This window comes from Centroberyx gerrardi, chromosome 10, assembly GCF_048128805.1.
Source record: "Centroberyx gerrardi isolate f3 chromosome 10, fCenGer3.hap1.cur.20231027, whole genome shotgun sequence".
Classification (NCBI taxonomy): Eukaryota; Metazoa; Chordata; class Actinopteri; order Beryciformes; family Berycidae; genus Centroberyx; species Centroberyx gerrardi.
The window spans coordinates 5389258-5414979 of NC_136006.1; the positions used below are offsets into that span (position 1 = coordinate 5389258).

General features: G+C 38.4%; 3 protein-coding genes across 3 annotated transcripts in view; 1 reads left to right on the forward strand and 2 right to left on the reverse strand.

Moving 5' to 3' along the window:
• LOC144539927 (uncharacterized) overlaps positions 1-25722 on the reverse strand; it is a 198076-nt gene that overhangs the window by 72400 nt on the left and 99954 nt on the right. The gene's annotated exons all lie outside the window — the stretch shown is intronic.
• Positions 8124-10902, reverse strand: LOC144539866 (heat shock 70 kDa protein 12A-like). Its single transcript, XM_078286131.1, has 4 exons — positions 10618-10902; positions 9741-9965; positions 9471-9642; positions 8124-9199 (listed from the first exon to the last, which is right to left on the reverse strand). The coding sequence occupies exons 1-4, from the start codon at positions 10900-10902 to the stop codon at positions 8124-8126; spliced, it is 1758 nt and encodes a 585-aa protein (XP_078142257.1).
• On the forward strand, positions 14713-15922 carry LOC144539867 (uncharacterized). The gene is made up of 5 exons (XM_078286132.1): positions 14713-14760; positions 14911-15060; positions 15327-15428; positions 15510-15587; positions 15728-15922. Exons 2-5 carry the CDS (start codon positions 14929-14931, stop codon positions 15920-15922), a joined length of 507 nt encoding a protein of 168 aa, XP_078142258.1. The 5' UTR covers positions 14713-14760; positions 14911-14928.

Genomic DNA, 25722 nt, shown 5'->3' on the forward strand with positions numbered 1-25722 from the left:
AAATCTCATAAAACAAAAACAAAAAAGGTTTATACAAGTAATACATTTCATGTACCAGGTATGGTTCAGGTAAGGTCATGTGTTTTTTGATGTTGTGAAATTGTTCTCATGCAATTTAACTGGAACTGACAGCAATCACCTATCAGTAAAAAATGTAGTAAAATGATTACCAACATATAATACAACAGGTAGTTTCTGCCAAGCAGTCTGACCGGTCCAAGATGTTAATTTCCATGAAACATGCCTACCTGTGGCTTATTTTGCTGTACCTGTTGTAACCAGGCAGCTGGTTAGGGATTGTTCTTGTTTTCTCCTGTTTTCAATTCTTATAAATAGGCTATACACTATGTCTGTCAGTTGCATTGGCAACTTTTGTATAAAAGCCATAATACTGTTGAGGATATTTTTTAGTGGGATCTTGGGTACTTTGGTGATGCCAACAGTACTTGGCTGCATGTTTTGTACATAGCTACAACACCATCACATCCATAATTACAGTAAAGACCACCATTGCAATAATGAATCCTATTCAACTTAACAAAACAGTACAGCCCGGAGCACCTCCAAATAGACGGGTGTGAACTCCAAGTGGGAGGTGCTTAGCTCCAAATTTGAGGGCTGATGACAACAGCAACAAAGACCGACATTTCATGTGACTTGGAATGCTACAAGTTTATTTAGCATACTTTGCTAGCAAAGACAGTAACTTAGATGTTACGATGGAAGTAAGCATGGCTTAACACATTGAAGTATTTGCTTTATTCAACAAATTTTGGGACAGTCTGGATTTTACAACACCCTTTGTCCCGATAATTATACTTAGAGTGAGTTTTGATGGCTGTAAAATAAACATTTTAAACTTATACCATTGTGAATCGTCCATTTTTTGTCTATCATAAGCGGAAGCATGATTTGTAACATTAGGTAGATGGGCTATGCAGTTCTTTTTTTTTTTTACAACTCTTTTTATTGGGGTTTTCAAAGTTAGACCTACAGTCGAAAATAGGAAAAATAATTTTCAATGCAGATATAGAGAAAACATGAAAAATAAATAAATAAAGAAAAAACAGATATACTGTACATGAGAACACAAATAAAACAAAACAAATCAATTTTCACAGGTGAGTTATCGTACATATATGAGGAAAAAAGGAGTATTGAAAAATAGTTTGCAATTTGCACTTTAATTTGTTGCAAATTCAGTTCAAATATAGACAACACGAAAATGTATTAAGACAAGATTAATTAGAAAAAATAAAAAGGAAATAATGGAAGTAAAAGAGGAAAAGTAAATTTTAAAAAAAAGGTGGTGAAAAATTTAATTGGAATAGGTCAATTGTGCTTTTGTGACTCGTGTTTAAACTAGGCTAGTTTGTGGGAAGGGTAAGCGCATTGTTATTGAAATGGTCTATAAAGGGTTGCCAGATCTGGTAGAATTTGTCTTCACACCCTCTCAATGAGAATTTAATTTTTCCAAGTGCAGGTGCTGCATAACATCTTTCATAAAGGCAGAGTGGGTTGGAGCCTGTCTTTGCTTCCAGTTTAATAATATCAGCCTGCGTGCTAGAAGGGTTACAAATGTTATCATGTTATATTGAGAGCTGGTTAGCACGAGATCAGATCCTTTGACTCCAAAGACTGCCGTCAGTGGATCAGGATCAACAGGTCTTTCCATGATGTCTGATAGTGATTGAAAAATGTCTTGCCAATATTTTGTTATTCTTGGGCAGTGCCAGAACATATGGGCTAGTGAAGATGGTGACTGCCCGCATCGGTCGCATGCTGGATTTATATTCGGATACATTTTGCAAAGTTTTTTCTTTGATAAGTGCATTCGGTGTAATACTTTAAACTGCAAGAGCCCATGTCTAGCACAGACTGATGAGGAATGTACCAGTGCCTGGGCTTCTGTCCATAGTTCTTCTGTGATAGCTACTCCTAGATTGTTTACCCAGGCTGTTTTTAGATAATCTAAGGAGGTGGTACAATCTAAACATGAAAGTGTGTTATAAATAATGGAAATGCCTCCTTTAATCAAAGGATTCAACAAAAATATGGATTCAATTGATGAACTATGTGGAATGTTGGGGAAGGATGTAGTGTTTTGTTTGACAAAGTTGCATAACTGTAAGTACCTGAAGAAATGTGTATGTGGCAGATCAAATTTAGTTTGTAACTGTTGAAATGATGAAAATATATGTATATATATATATATATGCCATCAATAAAAAGATCTTTGAATGAATGGATGCCTTTTCTGTGCCACACTTGAAACATTGCATCAGAGAGAGATGGAGTAAATAAGTGATTTGCAACCAAAGGAGCCAGAAGAGAGCCAGAATGCCACCCAAAAATGTTTTCTTATTAAAGACCAAATTTTAAGTGAGTGTGAAACTAATGGATTGTTTGCAGAATACGAGCATGTGGTGGGCAATGATGAAAAGAGCAAAGCTGATAAAGAAGATGGGGAGCAACACTTTCTTTCAATGCAGAGCCAGGCAGGCATCTGATCAGAGCCAAAAGGAGAGTGCGCGTAGATTGCATGCCCAATAGTAGAGTTTGAAATAAGGTAGTCCCATTCCGCCCTCTGACTTGGGTCTCTGTAAAAAATCTTTCCTTATTCGGGGGGGCTTCTTATTCCAGATAAAATTAGAGATTATTTTATCTAGGTTCTTAAAGAAAGTGTTATTGATAAAAATTGGGATACATTGAAATAAGAATAAAAACTTAGGAAGGGTGTTCATTTCAATTATATTAATTTGGCCAGCGAGTGAAATGGGGAAATTTGACCACCTTACAAAATCTTGTTCTGTACGTTTAAAAAGTTCTAAAAAGTTCTGTTTGAACAAATCAGAGAATGTTTTGGTGATAGTGACCCCCAAGTACCGAAACTGACTTAAAACTTTAAACGGGAGAGAGCTAAATGTTTGTTTTTGGGCTCGAGTACTGATGGGAAATAAAACACTTTTGGAGATGTTGATTTTATACCCTGATACCTTGCCAAAACTCTGTAAAATGGACATAATATTGGGAATGGACGTTGAACGGTTGGAAATGTACAGTAATAAATCATCGGCGTATAATGAAACTTTGTGCTCCCTCCCTTCCCTAACGATTCCGGTGTAAGTATCTGAGGCACGCAAAGAAATCGCAAGCAGCTCAATAACTAGTGCAAAAAGAAGCGGAGAGAGAGGCCACCTTGTCTGGTGGAGCGACTTAAAGGGAAATAATCAGACCTGAACCCATTTGTGTGAACAGAAGCTAAGGGCGAGACATAGAGTAATTTAATCCAAGAAATGAAAGTTGGGCTGAATCCAAATTTCGACAGGGTCGAGAAGAGAAAGTCACACTCGACCCTGTCGAAAGCCTTCTCGGCATCAAGAGATATAAGTACTTCGGAATTGTGGGGATTTGTGTGGGAATTTGTGCAGGGAGAATAAATAATATTGAATAATCGCAGAAGATTGAAAAATAAATGTCTATTTTTAATAAAACCTGTTTGATCCCAAGATATCACTGTTGGGAGTACTCTCTCAAGACGTGTGGCTAAGATCTTGGCTAGCAATTTAGCATCTACATCGAGACTCAAGGGTCTATATGAGCTTGGGTTGAGCGGATCTTTGTCCTTTTGAAGGAGCAGAGAAATACATGCCTGGTGGAATGTTAGTGGGAGGTGACCAGTATTGAGGGATTCATTAAATACCTCCAGTAACAAAGGGGATATATGTTCTATGAATGTTTTGTAAAATTCTGGCGTATACCCATCTGGGCCCGGGGCTTTCGAGCATTGCATGTTGCGTATGGCTTGATGTATTTCCTCCACGGTAATAGCTTCCTCAAGCTGGACCTTATCTTCCTGATTTATGGAAGGTATATTTAATTTGTTGAAAAAACTATCAATCAGTTTGGGATCTCCAGCTGATTCTGTAGAATACAAATTGGAATAAAAATGCTTAAATTCGTCATTCATTTCTTGTTGATTTATTATTACTTGTCCAGAACTAGTTCAGATCTCTGTGATTAATCTAGAGGCGGCTGATTCCCTAATCTGGTGTGCAAGGATTTTGCCTGCTTTTTCGCCATGTTCATAGAATCTACGACGGGCTTGTGTCATCAAATTAGTCGTCTCTGAAGTAGTAAGGAGATTAAATTCAGTTTGAAGGGAGAGCCTTTCCTTGTACAATTCGAGTGAAGGAGAAATTGCATATTGCCGATCGAAGATGAGAAGTTGATCTGTCAGAGTTTTACAGTGCTCACTTCGGCTATGTAGCTATTTTGTCTGTTAATAGAACGTTAGCCTAAATATTACATAAAAAACTACACATGTTGCTTAGTGTCGGACCAAACACTTTGAGAGGGAAAATCAAAGGAGTGCAAGTTTGATTTTTGGTGTTTTTTGCTCATGGAGCTCCCCAGGGGTCACATGGTAGAAAAAAATTCTTCATGTAGAAAAACCCATGTGCAAGTATTAAACAATCTGTACTGTCGAATTAGTAGTCAGTGTCCTACCGTGTTCTAGTAGTGCCTATTGGCTTTGCCAAAGGATACAATGGCTGTCAAAGCTAATCACTGTGGTTAAAGTTTCAGTATTAATTGATTTTTAACTCTAATTACCAGAATACAAGAATTTCTATTTAAATCAGACCAAAATTACCAAGATTTCACTAACCTACTAAATTTTGGTTTGTGAAGGTAGGTGCAGAATCCAATGCAGGTATAGAAATCAAATGTATTTATAAAGTAAGTGCATAATGGTTAGCAATACGTAAACCTAATAATTTTGAGCCATAATGAAAATGATAATTCCAGAAACATTACCATGGTAACAACATAACTTGTCATGTACAGTTGGATGTAGTTACTTGTCTGCCAGGGAGCCTTACATTTTCAATATAGGAACTGGTTTACTTACTAGCAGTTTGGTTTACTGTGGAATGACCATGTACCAATGGACACAAGATTTGGATGAGACTGAGATTTCAGTGATGTCAACGGACCGTATCACTGTAATGGCAATAATGGCAGTGAAGGACACTCTTGTGTAATATTTCTTAATTATGAACTGCTAGGCCTATACATGCATGGTGAGCTATAGCAGGCCGCCCCACCAGGCATATTGTGAGCCGAAATGGATTATTCTTATCTCACATTACTGTATGTGGTACAGTAGGACTTAAACTATTAACAGCTACTGTAAGTTAAACTTGGTTTATGCTTAGTTCTGAGAGGGTTTCAGGCGTGTTCTGAAGTTCGGAGGAGGGGGCTGGGAATAGGCCCTTTTCGCGTTGTCATGGTAACAGCTAAACCGGTGCATTACAACTTCCTGTGGCAAGTTGCTTTTTGCGACTTATTGACAAACCAATCCAACAAAAACAACAAAATTGTAATGGTTACTAGCACTAGATACATAATATAACCAATTTAAAATTTTGGGAAGGTTGTGGAGAGATTTAGTGAAGGCCATAGCTGGCAACAGGAAGTTGTAATGCATCGGTTTCTCAATGCAGAAGCATTGAGAAACAGAATGTGACAAGGGCAAATTTCTGCCTGTAGCTTCTCCTCAACTTCCGGTAAGCTGCTGTGTAGACCAGGTGAAGCTTTCAACTCCTGGAGGGAGACAGCAGAGGCTATAGGCTGCAGTTTATCCAGAGTTTCCCCGAGAATTTTATTTTACAGCGGCAGCACGGTCTGGGGGAGAAACACTATAGGAGTTACTATAGAAATGACTGAATGATTATAGAAACACTATAGGTATGTCTGTGTACTTCTCTCAATCTGTCCACGACCACACGCTGCTATTAGTGACTTTAACCATGGTTCTCTCTGCAAAAATAGGTTACATTCGATAAAAAAAAAAATCTGAAATCTAAACACATGTATACAACTTAGAGGCCGATATGTTACAAGACGAGTGGTGTTAGCCAGAGTACCATTTAATACCAGGGATACCCCCCCCCCCCCCCCCCACTGCAGTCAGCCTGCAGCCCTCCATTGTCTCAATTGAATTGTTTGGTAACTGTGAAAGTTATTTTAAATAATCATAACTGTTTTAAGAGAACTAGGATATTAACTTGTGTATTGCTACTTTTAGTTGTGGTTGATATAGACTGAAAATAAATTCTATGTTTTATTGTGAAACTCACGTCTCTGTCCTCAATTCTGCAGTTAATCTGTATGTGGAAACCCTCTTTTGTTGGTTACAAGTGAGTTCAACCAGCTAGTTCTTTGGGTGAAAGTCCCAAGGTCGTGTAGTCAACCTATTTGGCCTATAGCTAAGATCTAGTTGAGCCGTCCCCATGGCCCGGTCACATATATAACTTTATGTTCAAATTAAATTGTGAATTTTTTTCATTCACAAGAATTTAAAAGATGCAGATGCAGTTTTCATTCTATATTTTCATTGTTACATCCATAAAAAGTCACCAGAAGATGCTCTTTGGTTTGGGGTTTTTTCTTTCAATGAAAAGAGAGTTCGAAGGCAGTCTTAATGCAAAAAATGAGAAATCCTTTATTGAATGACTAGTTCAAAACAACATATTAAAATTAACAAAAGTTAATAATAAAAAATGATCAAAGTATTTTGGCTATACTGTGGCCTTCATCAGGGAGTAGCACACCAAACTGTATGATGGACATGAAGAACAAAAACACTTCACATATTCAACACTTATATATAGATGCTTATGTTAATGCTGCACTACTGTGCTCATAATTATTAGTTAGGTTAATCTCATTGCTATAACTGGAAGTTAAAGAACCGCTATACAACACAGATAAAAATAAAAACACAGATAAAGATGCATCAGGGCATGATTTTGACAGTATAGTATATAATTTTGTCATTTGTTGAGACAATATTTTACCCTCTGTTTTGTTGTGAAGCAAAAGATTACAATGACCCCCTTTGCACCTGGTATTAACATGCGTCCTGTTGAATTTTAATCAGATAGAGCAAAAACCAAATGCTTTGGTAGTCAACACATTAAAGGATAAGGCTGGTGTTTTCTAATGCATTTCTTACCGTCAACAAATCCTGTGAAAATAACAAAATCAGCAATGAATTTGTTTTGCTAACAAGTCTCGTCCATGTAGCCGATGCCCAATAAAGCCATGTCCCAGCAGCCATAGAGCTCCATTGTATTAAAAAAAACTATTAAAAACACGTCAAAGAGCCATGCTGTTGCTCTGGCAGCATATTTCATCATCACGATGCACCGGGCCAACCGACTTTTTCCTCAAACAACTTAATAAGCCGACCGTAAACACGTTTTCCATCTCAGGAAAGTAGTTCCGTGGCACCGAAAATAGTCCCCGGCGTAATAAAGAATTTGTTCCCATTTGATTTGGTAAAAACTACAATAGCCTGACCTTTCATGGTAACAGTTAGCGATTTTTAAAATTGAAACTATGTCTTTGTGAGCTGTATTTCAAGGTTTTTAGCTTACAATTAGCCAATGACTTCCGGGTTGAAGGCTAAAAAGGGAACGTGGGAAGTCGGAAAGTGATGGGAGTAGGGCAAACGCATTGTTGATTTTGTTATTTTCATAGGATTTGTTGACGGTAAGAAATGCATTAAAAAACACCAGTGTTATCCTTTAACACTGTTCCCCATGGTCTGAAAACGTGGGTAGATTTGTCAATAGTTGCTTTTAAGAAATTATATCTCCAGGGAGGTCTGAGTCGTCGTTAAATCTCATGATAAGGTTACCAAGTTGGCAACAGTGAGATCAAGTGATGTACACAGCAATCTACATTTTGGCATGAGACAGAGAAATCCAGCTCTAATTAGAAACAATTCAGATATGAGACACATGTTAATGCCAAGTGTAAAGGGGGCCAATGTACGCACAATATGTAGTGTTGTTCTGTAACATCAAAGTGTAAAACACTTTGATGTTTGTGAATGTTTCACTGTAGCATGTGTCAGCCGTTTTGAGAAAAAATAAAAAAAAACCTATTGACAGACATGAAAAACAAACACAACCTTTTAAAATATAAATATATTATAATATGAAAGAAAGTGGAAATCATATATCTTCCACTTTAGCCAATGCCAAACCATCCAACATTTTTGTAAGATTAGGCTTTTGCCTGTCATCTGCATCTGCCTACTATAGAATAACCTAGGCATAACTTAAGCCCCCAAGCTCTGATAGAGGAAACAGCTGCATTTTGGAGTGCATGAAGTCAATCTTGATAGATCCTGTTGAGTTGGAATCTATGTCAGTGGCTGTGGCTTGTATTTCTGTGGAGCCAAACTTGATTTCTAATTTGATCTTGCGATCCATGCCACGTTTAGTGTCAGGCATGCTAACTGCAAATGAACCAACTGGGTCAATTCCCCATTCATCCACATACTTAGGATCTTTTCTCTCTGTGCGATAAAAAGGAAACGTTCCCGCTGTCTGACCTGCTTCTATTGGAGTGAAGATGTGCTCTTTGGTTTCATTCCAACCCACATTTTGATCAATTTCCACCAGTTTCATGAAAACATCATCACACCAGTCACCCTCTTCGTTTGAGAACTTGTTTTCTGCCTTATGCCTGGACTCGTCAAACCTCTCACACGTACCAACTCCATAAGTAAAGGCACTTTTTCGTGATGCCACAACCTCTGGATGTCTTCCAAACATGACAGCTCCCTTCACGATTGCTTCTTGGGCCTTAAAAGGGCACAACACTTTACACTGACTGCCAAACTGCTTGTTAATGTGTTTGCGCAGAGTCACACTTGAGGCATAGCCCCCCACTAATACAATGTATTCAATTCTTAAATCTTTCTTCAAGATTTCTCTGAGATTCTTAGTGATCCCGCTAAGACTCTCATCAAAGAAAGACCTCATTTTCTCTTTTGAGATTTTGATTGCCCCGTCATCCCAGGATGCACCTTGCACTGTCTGGAAGAACATTTCTATGTTTTGCCTTTTCTTAGCTAATGCTGCTAAGTTAAACGGGCAGGAAATCTCCACATCCTCTTCCACACATTTAAGAACCGAGAAGCTGTACATCATCTTCTGAAACTCGCTGGGATAACTTCTTTCATACTCATCCCAGAGGTCATCAGAGAATACTTCTTTGAGGAAACTTTTGAACTTTTTGTCAACATTTTGCCCTCCCAGGTCATTACCAGAGGCCTTGTACAGCTCCTTCAGGGCTCCTCCATCCAGCACTTCATGTACAGTTATGTCAATAGTTCCACCTATAAGACAAAAAGGCTGCAATTAAAACTGCTGAGCAACTACAGCATTTGAGCTAATGATAAGTTCTTACAAATCTGGACACTACTACCTGAGGCAATAAGTAAAAGCTATGCTTAACAATAAATATTTTGCAGTCAAGTCAAATTTGAAATGGAAAATGGCAAATGTGCATTGTTGTGTATGCTGTTACCTGTGGAAATGCCACCCGATTTTAAATCTTATGTCTGGATAAGAAAATGTTTTCGTATATTTACTAACAGCACCACATACCTCCACAATCGACAACAATGTATTGTGTTCCAGGAGCTTGCTCTAGTGTGTTTTGGCCAACGGTCTCTGCTATGAAACCATCAGATGGGAGCTTCTTACACCAGACTGAGGCTGCCTCGGGTTCCAGAGCTATTACCAACCTGTCTGCTTTGTGTTCAGTCACAATACCAGCCTAGAAATAAAATAAGTCACACATTCTTGTTAATATGAAAAAGAAAATACGTATTGTATATTTTGCCAATCATTTCAGAATTTAACAAATGCACTTACCTCAGTTGCAGCTTGTCTCATGAACTGCTTTGCAGAAGGATCCCAGATAGCAGGCACAGTCAGCACCCAGGTGAAATCAGAGGCGGTGAACTTCGTCCCAGCTGTGTTGTTACTGATGGTTTTCAGTGCATGTTCCTTCAGGTAGCGCAGGGTTTCTGTGATTACCTTCAAGGCACTCATCGACTTGCCATTTATGGCTGCAATCATTACATCCCTGTTGAGTTGCTGGTGATGATTGACAAGATGTTAGTTCAAATATTATTAGAACCCTTTTTTATTATTATTAAGATCATCATACAAAACATAACCATTTGAGTCAGACTGAATCAGGAGTTAACATGGAAGATGCTTCTCTATTCTCATGTTGTTGCGTGCATTTCCCCTCTACCACTGTGCCATGGTTTGCCACCAAATTACTGTGTGGTGATGGAAAGGAGTCAAACTTGGAAGGTCTGAAGACAAAATAGTCTATAACCCATCTTTAGCACTGAATTACACTGCAATATATGGCAATAGTACACTAAGTGAGACACTGAGATTCAATCAATGTTATAAACATGATGTGAGGGTAGAACAACCGAAGTGAAAGAGCTACTTTCCAGCTTCAACCAACACTCAACTCTGATTCAATTCTCTTCTTCCTTTTGACTTGGTACTAAAGGTAAGACTTATCTTTTTTCTCTCCTGAAACTGTACAATACAGCTTTACAATAACATCTTGGAATGAAAATCATTTGTAGGTAGCTCTTATGTGTGGGTAACAACAAGACATATTTTGTAATCTAATCTACATTATAGGAAAACTGATATCCTGCCTTTATTCATGAGGCATTCAAAACTACTGTACATTTAGATTTACAGACCACTCTTTACTCACTTTTCCATAGAGTGACATCTTGAAGTTTTCAAAGAGGTAGTTTTTCTTTGCTTCCTCACTACGCATCGCTTTAGTGTATGCCATTTTGGCATCATAACCAAACTTGAGGAATTCTTCATTTTCATTAAAAAGAATGCAGGTAGGAGTCTTCAAGGTTTCAAATCCATGCTCTTTTCCCCAGGATGGCACAGTGGGTTCCGTTTGTGCCTGTCTGGGTGACACACTGAAGGCATATCCACTGTATGCAGTACCAAAGTCTATCGCTATGATAAACGAATCACCCATTTTAGAAACAGATCCAGCTAGTCTAGGTCAACAATGATGAAATAAAAAAATCAAAATGGCAATGACCAGCAGCAGCAGCAATGCTTCAAACAACGTGAAGAACCCTGTTTCACTTTGTGTATTTATAGCCTGCAAGCTTATCTTTTCTTTTGCTGAGGCCCAACCCCCTTGGAGTTTGTTGGAACCTACATTAGTACCGCTGACAGACAGAGTTGTAGCTTCAGTACACATCTGCCTTGGACAAGATAAGAGACAAGACAAACAGCAAAATGAGTACAAAAAAAAAGCCTAAGTGAGTAGTAAATGAAGTCAAGGAAACAAGTTCCGACAACTTTCCCATTGAAAAGTCTATACTGTAGAATACAGCAGCTGTTGAGTGGAGTGACATATTGTTTGCAGATGTAATTCCATTTATTCCTTTACAACAGTATAAGATAGAGATACATGCTGCTTGACAACATTTTTGTTATGCTTCTTTTGCAGCTGTTCTCCCCCAAGATATGACGAACACCCAAGACAACAGACTGAGAGGATGCAGCAACAGCGTGTCCAAAGGTTTGATTATCAACATTTTGATTCACACATCACAGTTTGAACTTGTGTCTTCACACACAGACTGCAGTCTTCATTCACTGAGACTTGCTGATTGTGATTAAATTAAGATGCAAATTTATAATTTGTTACTAGAAGCCTACAACACCTTACTTTTAGGAAAATGTTCAAAGAGCTTCTGTAAAATATGGAAAAATGATGAACTTGATTGACATAGACTTATCATTTAATTGCTGAATCCTAATTCAATGTGAGAAAGACATTCTGTATTAGTGTACTGCAGGTAATTTATCTTCTTTGTAAATTTAAAATGCAGGAACCCTGATAATGTGATGCCATCATCGGCTCTTTCTCCTAACCCCAAACTCTTTGTATGCAGTGGGCAAGTTCTTGATGCAGGATATCTACCAGAGCAGAGGTAGAGGTTGTTATTTGCTACAATTTGCTTCATTTCTCAGTGACTTCACATCCTATACATCTAAAAAGCATGAATTATGTTGATGAGATAACAAGTGAAAAATTAAAAATGACTAAACCGTTGATTTCTTCCACATATTCAGGGTCATTAACTATCAGACAGATCCTGGAAGGTATGCTATGCAACTGATCGTTTTTACTTACACTCATGGCATATAGCTGATATAAAATTGCACAAGAAGTTTCTACAATTTCCCCTTAATCTTATCATCTGCCTTTAAATACAGTTGTCAAATGGCATGTAGCTTGTTGTCATGTAGGTGAAAGATGCAGCACTGTTTGGTTGGCTTGGGCTAATATTAATTGTCACACAAACTAGGACATGTTCTTGCTATATTTGTATAATTTGTTGAATGGATCTATGTTGCTGACTTTTGAATAGAAGAGTGTTATACAAAATAGATGGAAATTGGTGGGGAAGATGAACTTTTTTGTCAGAACTTTACAGTAAACAGCTACCATATATGTTGTGGGTTTCTTTCATGGACACTGATGGAGCCTAGTTGATGACAAAATCTTTTGTCAGTGGAACTCCACTGGGAAATCCTGAAACTTTGCCTCTGAATTTGTCCCAGTATGTTTCATTACTGGATAATCAATCAACCACAAACAGTAAAGCCTGGCTCAAAAAAAAAAAGAAAATCATACACAAACAGACATCTGATATTGAATATTGTTTTCATTTCCTTTACACAGCCCAAGCTCTGAGAGAGATGCTTGTGTCGAATCAAGTTGCCATCGGTGTCAACAAAATGCACTAGACCATAAAAACAGGTGGGTTTCTGATAATATTGTATTCATTTTATGGCACGGACAGATAATCCAGAAAACATCATATGAACATGTATACATTTATGGCATTAAAGTTATGAATTACAGTGAATCTGTTTTAACCAAAATAACCATTTAAGATTATTTTAACACAGTATGGCTGAAATGGAAGAACATTACAAACAGAAACTTATGGAGGCGAGGTAAATATTTTTCTGAACATTCTTTTAATGGCAATTTAAAATATTGCACATGATATAGGCAATGAATTCAAGTTAGTTTCACATAGTTTCCTTGGTAACACTATTTGTAAAGGGTTTACATAATGTATTCTTAACAGGCATGTAACATGTTAAGGATTACATGTTTCGACTTATGTCACATGTTTCTTTAATGTACTGGATTTGAGAAAAGATCCTACAAAGCAATGCGTTATTGTTTTTTTTAAACTTATTTATTTAACCTTTACAAACTCAGGTTTGGTTTGCTGAACACAGACGCTCTTTTCCAGCAACGCCCTGCTCCACATTCACAATTACAAACACTCACATAGTTTCAAAGGCATTAACAATACACATGTTTATAGACACAAACACCAAAGTCATCAAAAATAGCAAGAAAAAAATATATAAACAGCAGTATTAAACAGCAAGAGAATAAAATAAAACTAATATAGTGGGTTTCTTTCATGGACACTGATGGAGCCTAGTTGATGACAAAATCTTTTGTCAGTGGAACTCCACTGGGAAATCCTGAAACTTTGCCTCTGAATTTGTCCCAGTATGTTTCATTACTGGATAATCAATCAACCACAAACAGTAAAGCCTGGCCCAAAAAAAAAAAGAAAATCATACAGAAACAGACATCTTATACTGACTACAATTTCCATTTCCTTTACACAGCCAAAGCTCCAAGAGAGATGCATGTGTCAAATCAAGTTGCCATCGGTGTCAACAAAATGCACTAGAACATAAAAACAGGTGGGTTTCTGATAATATTGTATTCATTTTATGGAACTGACAGAGATAATCCAAAAAACATCCCATGAACTACATACATTTATGGCATTAAAGTTATGAATTACAGTGAACCTGGTTTAACCAAAATAACCATTTAAGATTCTTTTAACACAGTATGGCTGAAATGGAAGAACATTACAAACAGAAACTTAAGGAGGCGAGGTAAATATTTTTCTGAACATTCTTTTAATGGCAATTTAAAATATTGCACATGATATAGGCAATGAATTCAAGTTAGCTTGACATAGTTGCCTTGGTAACACTATTTGTAAAGGGTTTACATAATGTATTCATAACAGGCATGTAACATGTTAAGGATTACACGTTTAGACTTCTGACACGTTTCTTTAATGTACTGGATTTGAGAAAAGGTCCTACAAAGCAATGCGTTATTGTATTTTTTAAACTTATTTATTTAACCTTTACAAACTCAGGTTTGGTTTGCTGAACACGGACGCTCTTCTCCACATTCACAATTTCAAACACTCACATAGTTTCAAAGGCATTAACAATACACATGTTTATAGACACAAACACCAAAGTCATCAAAAATTGCAAGAAAAAAAATAGTATTACACTGCAAGAGAACTAACTAACTTTTAAAACATTTTCAATTTTAAATAGATGCTGATTCCATTGACTTTAAAATAGAGTGACTAGTTTCTGAAGCTTGAGCTCCCTCTACAGGTTGTTCCAAGTAGAGGTGCAGAGAATTCAAGAGATAAATTCATTATAAACCCTCAATAAATAAATAGCAATTAAAGGATAAAAGGACAGTTTGAGGCCAGACAACGTTCATAGAACAGTTTCAGCTACCATTAAGATGTGATCTATGGATTGGATACATAAAAAATATTGTTAGTAAATTGAAAAAATATAATCCTGTTACATGAATGTGTTACATGTTACAAACTTTAATTCAGCTGTTGATTTATGAACTTGTTGAATAAAAGCATGAGTCATTTTCACACACTACATTTTATCCCTACAGATCCGCCCTGAAAGAATCTGAAGAAGAATTTAAATCATTCAAAGACAGGTACATGCAGCATATTGAAAAAAGAAATTGCAATTTGCTGTATATAGTGTTGCCTTGGGAAACTCAAGCATGTAAATAAAGTAGGAGAAATCTTATTGTGTTTATCTCTCCTTGCATAGAATGGCAAGTGGAATCTCTCTTTCAATAAAGACAGGAGACTCTGAGAACATGAACAACCCAGTTAGTAAAACTCGACTGAAAGAGATGTACGACCAGCTCAGAATCATACAGTGGCCTAAAATCAAAGGCCACCTGAAATCAAATGATGACAACAAAAAGTCGGCCAAAAGGTTGATTCAGGTACGGTGCAGTCTGGTGACTCTAATATACTGATGCTGTTTGGGAAACTATTTTGTTTCCCACACGTTTGTTTATTTGGTTCTTTTGTTTGTTTTGAAATGTTTTTATTGCCTCCTTGTTTTATTTTGTTTTGTTTTGTATCTCACCTGCAAAAAATATTAATTTTATCTCTTCTTTCTGTTTTTATCCTCACATTTTATTACTGTGTCCTCATTAATGCATTTCTTTATCACTGTGAAATAAAACTAAACTATTGATATTCATAGTACATGTTTGATGATGCAAGAGAGCAAATGGGGAAAAAGAAGCAGCACATAGAGGAAATGTTTGACCTGAACAAGCACAGCAGAGGATCAACACCTCAGAAGGTACTGTAGGGCCACTGATGAAAACTGACACATTTAAGCTTGTGTTACTATACTTTTGTCAGCGTTCTTCCTTTCTTACAGGTTACAGAGTACAAACTGTCAACAGTTCAAAATCTTCAAATGGCTCTGTATTACAGCAGAAAAGAAGATATTGTTAAGGTATGTCTGATGTATGTCAGTGTTTTGTGCACCGAAAAAGTTCAGAAATTTGTGGACCAAATGGACAAATGGGAATGGGAAATTTAGCTTTAATTTGCTAGATTCAACATGTAAAACTTTCTCACCTTCTAATTTTGCAGACTCCTTTCCTGGAACACAAAGCACATCTCGCTGCTGAATGCTACTGGTTGGGTTGTTTGATGGCTTTGAACAATCCTCCTCTTCAGCCCGACTGGGAGAAGCACGTTCCTGGGCCGGACGCTTGGGATATTTTCCCCTCTGACATCAAATGTGTTTCAATGGAGCAAAGAAGTAAAGAATCTGTCTGGTTGTGATGAGGAGAACCAAGCTGATCACATGTGTTGCTCAGTGTTGATGCTCAGGTGTCATGAATCATGAATTATACTATTTAGCAAAACCTGCAAAGGTTTTGATCAAGCTTGCATTTGTACAGTGCTACATTATATTCAACTTTTTAACCACTTATCAGCTTCATTAATTTGAAATCAGACATTCTGTATAGTTCTAATTTGATGTATTTTAAATCTTGTATTAATAAGTTTCAGATTATTTAGTATGAAAGGATACTTAAGGTTTCATCAATTATTGTTGACAATATTTGCAAACAATCAAAGTTTCTGTTTTCTATCTTATTAAATAAAGTTGAGTGAATCAAATTAGTTACTGTTTGACTGTTTTTCACAATTACTCTTTACACATCTTACACTATAGACAGCAGGGTTAATGTGATAAATTACTCAGTGCAGCCTATTGCCTTTTACTCCATGCTATGGGCAGAGTTCTAAGCAACAATTGCATGGGATAAGAGGTATAGCTTACTCTTGGCTGAAAAGCTACTTGGAAAACAGACAGCAATGTGTGCAAATTAATGACACTGTGTCAGGATTTAGGAAGGTCACCTGTGGAGTACCCCAGGGATCGGTGATTGGTCCAAAACTTTTTATACTTTATATTAATGATATTTGCAATGTTACTGAATTGTTAAAATTTGTCATTTTTGCAGACGATACCAATTTATTTTGCTCTGGGAAAAATTTAAAGGAACTTTTGTATGCTACTGAAAGGGAGCTGGAAATCCTCAAAACTTGGTTTGATGTTAATAAATTGTCTCTCAATATTAAGAAAACTAAATTTATGGTTTTTGGAAATCGAAAAGAAATTGATGGGGATATTGAATTAAAAATCTGTGATGTTGAAATTGAAAGAGTTTTTGAGACAAAATTCCTAGGGGTTGTGATTGATCATAAATTAACATGGAAACAACATATTGACTATATTAAAGGAAACATTTCAAAGTCAATAGCAATCCTGTATAAATCTAGAGATATATTAAATCATAAGGCTTTGTATATAATTTACTGCTCACTTATACTTCCTTACATATCTTACTGTGTGGAATTGTGGGGGTCGACTTTTAAAACGACTATAAATTCAGTCTTACTACAAAAACGAGCCATATGTATTATTAATAAGGCTGGTTACTATGATCACACTAATCCATTGTTTATAAAATCCCATGCTATGAAATTTAATGATTTGGTATATTATAAAATAATGCAAATAATGTTCAGAGCTAAAACAAAGTCACTCCCAGATAAATTTAAGAATGTGTAACTCGCTTTTGGTTTTCAAAAGAATGGTTTATAAAGCTATTTTTGAGGGTTACAAGTGTGAATGATTTTTATTTTATTATCATTTTTTATTTCTGGGGGGTAGCTTAAATTGATAATGTAGGATAGGCATATATAAGCATTATGCTTCTGCCTGTGCCTTTTCAGTCACTACTTTTTTTTTTTGTTTATACTGTCTAGACTGCTTATACTTATTGTATATTAGATTATATATTGTATATACTGTTTATACTTATTGTATTGTGTGTGATGACTGAATAAAATACTACTACTATGTTAAAGCATGGTTGTAGGCTTTGTCTATTATAGATGGATGGTAATTTCTTTCATAGAATCTTGATTTCATCTCATCTGCCTTGCATTTGAATTCATCCAGTTCTGAGCAATTTCTCCTTAGTCGTAAGAACTGTCCCTTAGGTATATTTCAAGTGGTTTGGGTGGTTGCTGTTATGGTGGAGGAGGGTATTGCGTTCCATGGGCTTCCTGTAGATTGAGGTATGAATGCTTCCGTCCTGGTGTTTAGAGGTGGTAAGGTCCAGAAAGTTAATAGTGTTGGGGTTATATTCCATTGTGAATTTGAGAAAAGAGCTACTTGAATTCACATATGTCTGAAACATTTTGAGTTCTTCCATTGTGCCATTCCAAAATATCAAGATATCATCTAAAAACCTTTTCCACAGCTTTATCTTTGTTCTGAATGGATTTGCGATTTTTGCATATAATTTGAGACTTGCAGTTGTATATCACCATTTGTGAACATGTGAAAACATTTTGCATGGATGTATTTGAATGTGTAAAAAAGATTTAAGCAAACAAAAATAATGTGTAAATGTGTAGAAAAGATTTGTAGTTGTAAACAACATTTTGTGAATGTGTAAATAACATTTGTGGACAAATGATTTCAAATGTGAGGTTGCAAAAAAAATCAGAGCAAACAGATAAGGTTTTGTGAATGTGTAATGGAAGATTCAGAGCAGCCAACGTCAAACGTCAAAATTTTTGTGGGATAAAATCAAATTGGTATCATCAGCAAAGATGATTGGAAGTAAGGTCGAAGACACAGCAGCAAGGTCATCTGTCTACTAATTCCAGGAATCTCTGTCTGTGTGTGTGTATGTGTGTGTGTCCTTCGCATATCTCGAGAACCGTCCGTCCGATCTACTTCACACTTGGCGGGTGCATTGCTGGGGACCCAAGGACGTGCAGTGTCGGATTTGGTGCAATTTGGACACGCGACACATATAATAAACTTTGACTAAACAAGCGAACAGCGAGCCGCTCAGCTCTGTGTCTGAGTGCAGCGGGGGCTGTTTGATATAAACACCATCACATCACAGCGGGGCGGGGCTTCAGGGCTCTGACTGGCTGAGCGGGACAAAGGCACGCGCCCCGCTCAGTTAAACTGCCCGAGAGAGAACGAGCACACAGGAGAAAAAAGCAGAGGCGGAGGCAGTAAAACTAGTCAATAGGAGCGCAGACACGTTTGATTGGCAGCAGAATCAACCAATGGAAGGCCGTAAACTTTTTCTACGGTTCAAGCGCAGTTTAGTCTCACTGGTGAAGTCTGACCCAAGGACATGCAGTGTCGAATTTGGTGCAATTTGGACACGCGACACGTTCAATATTACTAAACTTTGAATAAACAAGCGGACAGCGCTCTGTGCAGCAGCGGGGCTCATGCACTACGGGCACGCGCGGTTCTTGAGAAAGCTGCACTATCAGCAGTCGGCTCTGTTGAGCTGGAGGTTGTCGTCGCACCATCCAACAAAATTCTCTATCAGCTCTCTGTATTCCTCCTCATTGTGACGCAGCTGACAATGGAGGAGTCATCGGAGAACTTCTTTAGATGGCATGTTCCAGAGTTGAAGCAGAAGTCTGAGGTGTAGAGGGAATAGAATAGAAATGGTGACAGTACGGTTCCTTGGGGTGCGCAGTGTTGCCCAGCATCATGTCTGACAGGCAGCCCTGCAGACAGACGTATTGTGGCCTGCCGGTGAAGTAGTCCATGATCCAGGCCACGAGGTTGTGGTCTACCTGCGTCTCCGAGAGCTTCTCTGCCAGCAGGAGGGTCTGGATACCTGTTGTTGAAGGCACTGGAGAAGTCAAAGAACATGACTCTCACAGCTCCCCCTGGTGTCTCCAGGTGTGAGTAAGCCCTGTGTAGCAGGTAGATGATGGCGTCCTCCACGCTGATGTGGGCCTGGCATGTGAACAGCAGGGGATCCAGGGGCCAGTCCAGCCGCCATTCTCTCAAAGTTCTTCATGACGTGAGGTCAGAGCGACTGGCCTTAAGTCACTGAGAGAGCTGGGATGTCCTTTCTTGTGCACTGGGACAATGCAGGAGGTCTTCCACAGCTGGGGCACTTTCTTCAGCCTCAGAGACAGATTGAAGAGGTGCTGAAACACTCCTACAAGCTTCCCAGCACACACCTTGAGCACCCTGGGGTTGATGTTGTCTGGACCCTTTGCTTTGTTTATTCGCAGTTTAGAGAGCTGCCGTCTCACCTGACAGGATGTGATGATGGGCTGGGGGACAGGAGAGGAGGTGTTGAGCTGTCCTCTGATGTGGAAGACAGACTGGGGCTGGAAGAAGAGGTGGAAGGGGGGACCTGCATACAGCAGGTCCAAGATCTTGTTCTTCCTTGTTTTACAGGTCACTGTGTGAAGTTTGTCAGGGTTCTGGAGAGTGGGACATGGTTGAAATCTCCAATGATGAAGGCCCTGGGGTGTTGTGTCTGTAATCCCGCGACGGTAGAGTGGATGAGATCACTAGTGCTTGCCATCACTGCCAACGGTGGAATGTAAACAACAACCACAATGGTGTGCGAAAACTCCCAAGGCAGATAGTATGGCCTCAGACCAACAGCCAACAGCTCGATATCTGGAGTACAGATGCGTGCCTTCACAGTAATATGTCCTGGGTTACACCATCTGGAGTTAACTAAGACGGCTAGACCTTCTCCTCCTGCACTAGCGTAAAGCCGGCTAGTTCAACTGAACAGTCTGGTATATTGCCATTCAGCCATGTCTCCGTGAAACACAACACACTGCACTCCCGGTACTCACGCTGGCTGCTCGTCAGGGCTGAGAGTTCACCAGTTTTTTTTGGCCAGCGATCTCACATTCCCCATGACCACCGATGGAAGACAAAGTTTAAATCTCCTATTCCTCTCCGTCTTATTCCTCACCCTCACACCGACTCTCATTCCCAGTCGATGTCTCCTCAGCTCCGCAGGTATTTTTGCATAGAGCTAGAATGTTAAAGTAGTGCAAAAGTAGTGCAAAGGTAGTGCAACAAAAACAAATAAATGTAGAATCATTTCTCCCTCATGTGACAAGCATCTGCTTAAGAAAACCAGTCAATTCAAATTTCCAAATGTCACAGTATCCTTAACATATTCTGAATGGCAAGTGAAACTCTCCTTTTGCAAAGTTCTGTCTAGGTGCAGCACATAGAAACAATCTATTTTCAGTAAAAATGCAATGCCTATATTCTACTCCTACACCATGCAGCAGAGGTAGTATTAATAATACTACATGAAAATATGAAAACATCTCCTCAACTCTAAACTGAAGGAGATCCAATTGTTCTTATACATTTAATGCCATTCTGGTCCCCTACACTATGGGACCAGAATGGCAAGAAAGATAAAGTGAGTCAAAACATGTTATTCAAGTTCAACTTTATTTATTTATATAGTGCTTTATCACAAGCATGTCTCAAAGGACTTTGAGATGAATTGCTTATTGCTAATAAAAGTTAATCTGTAGCTGTTACAGAGATCGAAAGTACATAATTACCAGTAACCCTATTACAATGCTCTGTGCCAGGGTTCAACCGACATGAGTCTTTGAAGGCCGATACCAATGTGTTGGATTGAAGCTGTTGATGGCCACTATTTTGTGCTGATATTCAATATCTTTAAATTTAAATTTTTTTCATGCCAAAAAATTACTAGCATTCAGTGTTTCCACCTGAATTTTATTCTTGTCAGGGTGGAAAATCTTCTGAAACAGCCTTTAGACCATCAAGGGGTACTAAAACTCTCCACTGAAACCCAGACTATTGAAATTGTCTTGCGTAGGTTAGCAGCTGTTAAGGTGATCCACATCACCTAATGGAAGGGAAACTCTGGGATACATTAGGACTTTAAATTAATTTACAGAAGATATTCTTGAAAAATGAAATCATTAAATAAAATAAAGAAAACAAAATATCATTGCAGGTTTTGAAGAATGTTTTTATGTAACTGATACATTGGCAGCCCAATATACCAGTCTAACCCTACTTTGTACTATATTAGAAGAATTTTAGAGTAATGCCACTTTTCTGGGAGTATTTTTTAAAGTAGATATTTCTACTTTTACTTGGGTAGGCCTTTGTTTGATTTTGAGACATAAGAGTGATGAGCACAATGCGATCTGACATTTACAGTAAAATAGTCATTCTTGACTTCATCTCCTGTACTGTAGGCTAAGTGTTGTTATTGCATTGTTGTTCATATAAGAGGTAAAAAAGGACCCATCCCCAAACACTGGGCAGATAACGACCCATCAAATTATCTGCAAGGAATGCCAAAATGGGTACTTGGGTTAATTTTGGGAGTATGGTTGTAACCCAACATGGAAAAACACACACATTATATTTTGCTTGTCATAGATTACTGATCTTTGCTTCAGAGTTTTAACATAGCTTTTTCATAATAGCATCATAAAATTATTTTGTTTGAATTGTTAACTGTTTAATCCAAAAAGCAGTGTTGAGACCATTTGTATTTTTTATATACCACTTGTACTTTTATAGACTATATACAGTATATACTATATACTATATTATAGGCTATATAGGCTATACGTATATAATGACTTAATGGCAAGTGAAACTCAAATGCAAATTTCTGTCTAGGTGCAGCACATAGAAACAATCTATTTTCAGTAATTTGTTTAATAGGAACACAAAAGTGCAATGCATATTCTCTACTCCCACATCATGCAGCAGAGGTAGTAATAATAATACTACATGAAAATCTGAAAACTCTCCTCAACTCTAAACTGAAGGAGATCCAATTGTTCTTATACATTTAATGCCATTCTGGTCCCCTACACTATGACACTAGGACAGGAATGGCAAGAAAGATAAAGTGAGTCAAAACATGTTATTCAAGTTCAAGTTTATTTATTTATATAGCGCTTTATCACAAGCATGTCTCAAAGGACTTTGAGATTAATTTCTTATTGCTAATAAAAGTTAATCTGTAGCTGTTACAGAGATCGAAAGTACATAATTACCAGTAGCTCTATTACAATACTCTAATATACTAGGGTTCAACCGACATGGTAAAACAATTTTGAGAGAAAGGAGTAAAGGTAGCTTATCTTGCGTTAACTCAGTTAAATCAGCCCTACCCAATCTGAGGTCAGTTGATCTTGAGTGAAGCAGCCTCAGCAGGGAATACCTCATTTGGTATTAAAGAGACAACTCTTTAGCCCCAGTTGGCAGCCTCAATCCCCAATGGGATGCTCCACTCAGTGAGTAGGCTGGGAGGATGTTGTCCTGACGTTCAATGACAGTCTCTTCGGGTGGAGTGGCTACACAAAGTCTTGCTGATGTTGATTCTTGATGAAGTTGAATCTTAAAAGATTATTTTTGTGTTGGTTCAGCTTACAAGAGCATGTCTTTTCTTTTGTAGTGTTGCAAAGTCCGGCTCTTTTACGAGATTCGGTTCGTTATGAGTCACTCAGTGAGAAGTTGTTCAATTGATTCTTTTGTTCATTTGATTCAGTTGGCCATTATGCGCAGGAGTCAAAAGAGCGGGTTGGCTCCACGTAATTCTTGTTTACTTATGTATAAACTTAGGAGAGTTGTGAACGATGTAAAGTCTACCCAATACCACTATAAAATTCATGAAAGTCTTTCAATCAATGAGAACCGTGTAGACTCAATCAAGGTGAACCATACATGTCGATTAGAAAAACCAAGCGCATTTTTTTCTCGTTCATCACTTGTCAACTTATATAACATTACAAAAGTGGGAAATGCTACAAGTAACTAAACAAAACAAATAGGCTAGGTCAAATAAAAAGCAAGTAAACAAAACAAAAGTGAAATAGGAAATATTAGAGACTTCCAGGTCATGTGGATCCCATGCTGTATGTATGCCAGAGAGTTTTAATTTTTTGAATCTGCATGCGCTCCAGCTCTACACTTATATGTTCCTGCTTTCTGCCCGACCAGACGCTCTCTGCTTTACTATCTATTTTTGGAAATATTTTCCTGTTTTTCCTGCTGCACTGCTCAAAACTATGAGAGTTTACTGCAGTGTGGTGTGTGGATAACACATGGCCCCCCTCGGATTAGAGTCTACAAGATGCACGGACTGCTTTCAACTGTTACAGAAGATTGCTGTACTTGAAACCAGGATTCTCGCATTGGAAAAAGCTGGATAACTTCATGACACACTAAAAATGTCTCCTATCGGTGAGCTGATACAACCTAGCACAGCTAAGCAGGCTCAAAATGAAGAATTGTGTATAAATGATACTATAACGTTTCTAAAACTTGGTAAAACTGAGCCAGTACAAGGAAAGCCCTCTGAGCCTAAAGAGAATACTAACAGCTGGCACAAGTTTGGCACAAAGCCCAAGAATAAAGGCAGAACCGTAGTCCAGCATGGAACACAGCTAAGGAAGCCAGCTCATTCGACACCGGGCACCTGCACCAGAAGATGGCCAACTAAAGATGCAAAAAATCAGAGACTGTCTGTTCTCCAGCCGTAAGGTTGCCTTACGACTGGAGAATAGGTTTGAACCGTTACAATATCTGCATGAATTAGAAAATGAGGGCACTGCTGACCAGTTGCACAAGAGAGAACAAGGACGGATTATTGTACGCATTATGGTGAGGGAGAAAGACCAAAAAAAGCTCACTCAAGGACTAAACCGTGACCCCCCATCGGATCAAGCGAGCGAGCCGCCCACTCTTATTGTGGGAGACTCCGCTATCAAAGACATTAGCGGTACGATGTTGAAAACATGTTGTTTCCCAGGTGCAATGGTCAGTGACATCAATGATAAAATCCCCCAGATATTGTCTGATCATCCAAGAATAAATCAAATCATTGTTCATGTGGGGACAAATGATACTCGCAGAGAGCAGTCAGAAACGCTAAAGCAGGACTTTATGAAATTGTTTGACAGACTTGGCCAACTAAAGATTCAGTCATTTATCAGTGGTCCCCTACCAACAGTGGACAGAGGAATCAACAAGTTCAGCAGACTCCTAGCACTGAACTCATGGCTTTCCACATTGTGCAGTTCAAAAGGACTGAACTTTATTGATAATTTCAATCTGGGGACGCAACAACCGTTTCAAACCTGATGGCCTACATCCAAACAGATTAGGGGTGAAACTACTAATGGGGAATCTTCAGTACTCCCTTCATCTCCCATCTGCCCCCTGCCCTAATGCGCTGCAGTCCCGATATCAGCAGCCCAAGGTCAACCACTCTGCGTTGATCCTGTCCTCTCCTATTGGTGCCTGTGTCATATTCTAACCTCTCTCCTCTCTCCCACTCAGCTGCTCCTGGTTGTTCCCTCAGATGTTCCTGGTTGGCCTGACGACCACATTATAAAGAGGCCAGGCACATTCAGCTTGGTCTCCCTCCTCTAATCACAGCCATGTGGTGACCCTCCATGGTGTCGATTTGTGTTTTTGTGTCAGCTTATGTTATTGACCTCCTGGTGAAACGAGCTATTCTTTGGAGGTCGTAACATAATTTGGGGGCTCATCCAAACTTTGAGGGCATGTTTTTTCCTGATGTTTGGGGTTTAGACGTGTTTTTTGTGGTTCGGCTTAGTGGTAGGCTCCTAGTGGCAGTAGTAGTCTAGTGCTTAGGCATGGTTAGCCATGTGGACTGCTGTGTTACTCTGGTATTGTTTGTAGCACTTTTTTTTATGCAGTAAACTGGCTTGGATAGTGGCACTACATGACGCATGGATTGCTTGGTACCTTTTTGGGGTGCAGTGTTCACTCTGATTGTGTTTTGGATAGGTTTTGGGAATAGTAATTGTGTGGTCTAAGGTGGCTTGTTTGTTGCACTTTTGTGCTGTTCTGTCATTCTTATGCTAAATGCAGATTACATGATTTTGAGAATCCCCAAATCGCTGTACCGCGCACATTACACAACATTATTTCTTGTAATCTGTTGTCTTGTTGACGTAGCGGTGCGCACACTACACAATCGAGCGCAGACGAGGTGCACAAATTACAAGATCTTTCACCTAGAGGGATCCCTGACAAAGAACGATACACCATTTTCTCACGAAAACACACACGAGAAGTGGCCCTGAATGAATACTGATGTGTATGTAAATGTGCTTGTTATTCCATTCTCTGTGAGAAAATGTCAAAGTCTGAGTCAGACAGAAAGCCGGACCCTTTATAAAACTAAAAAGAAAAAAGAAATGGTCCGATATGAAGGTTG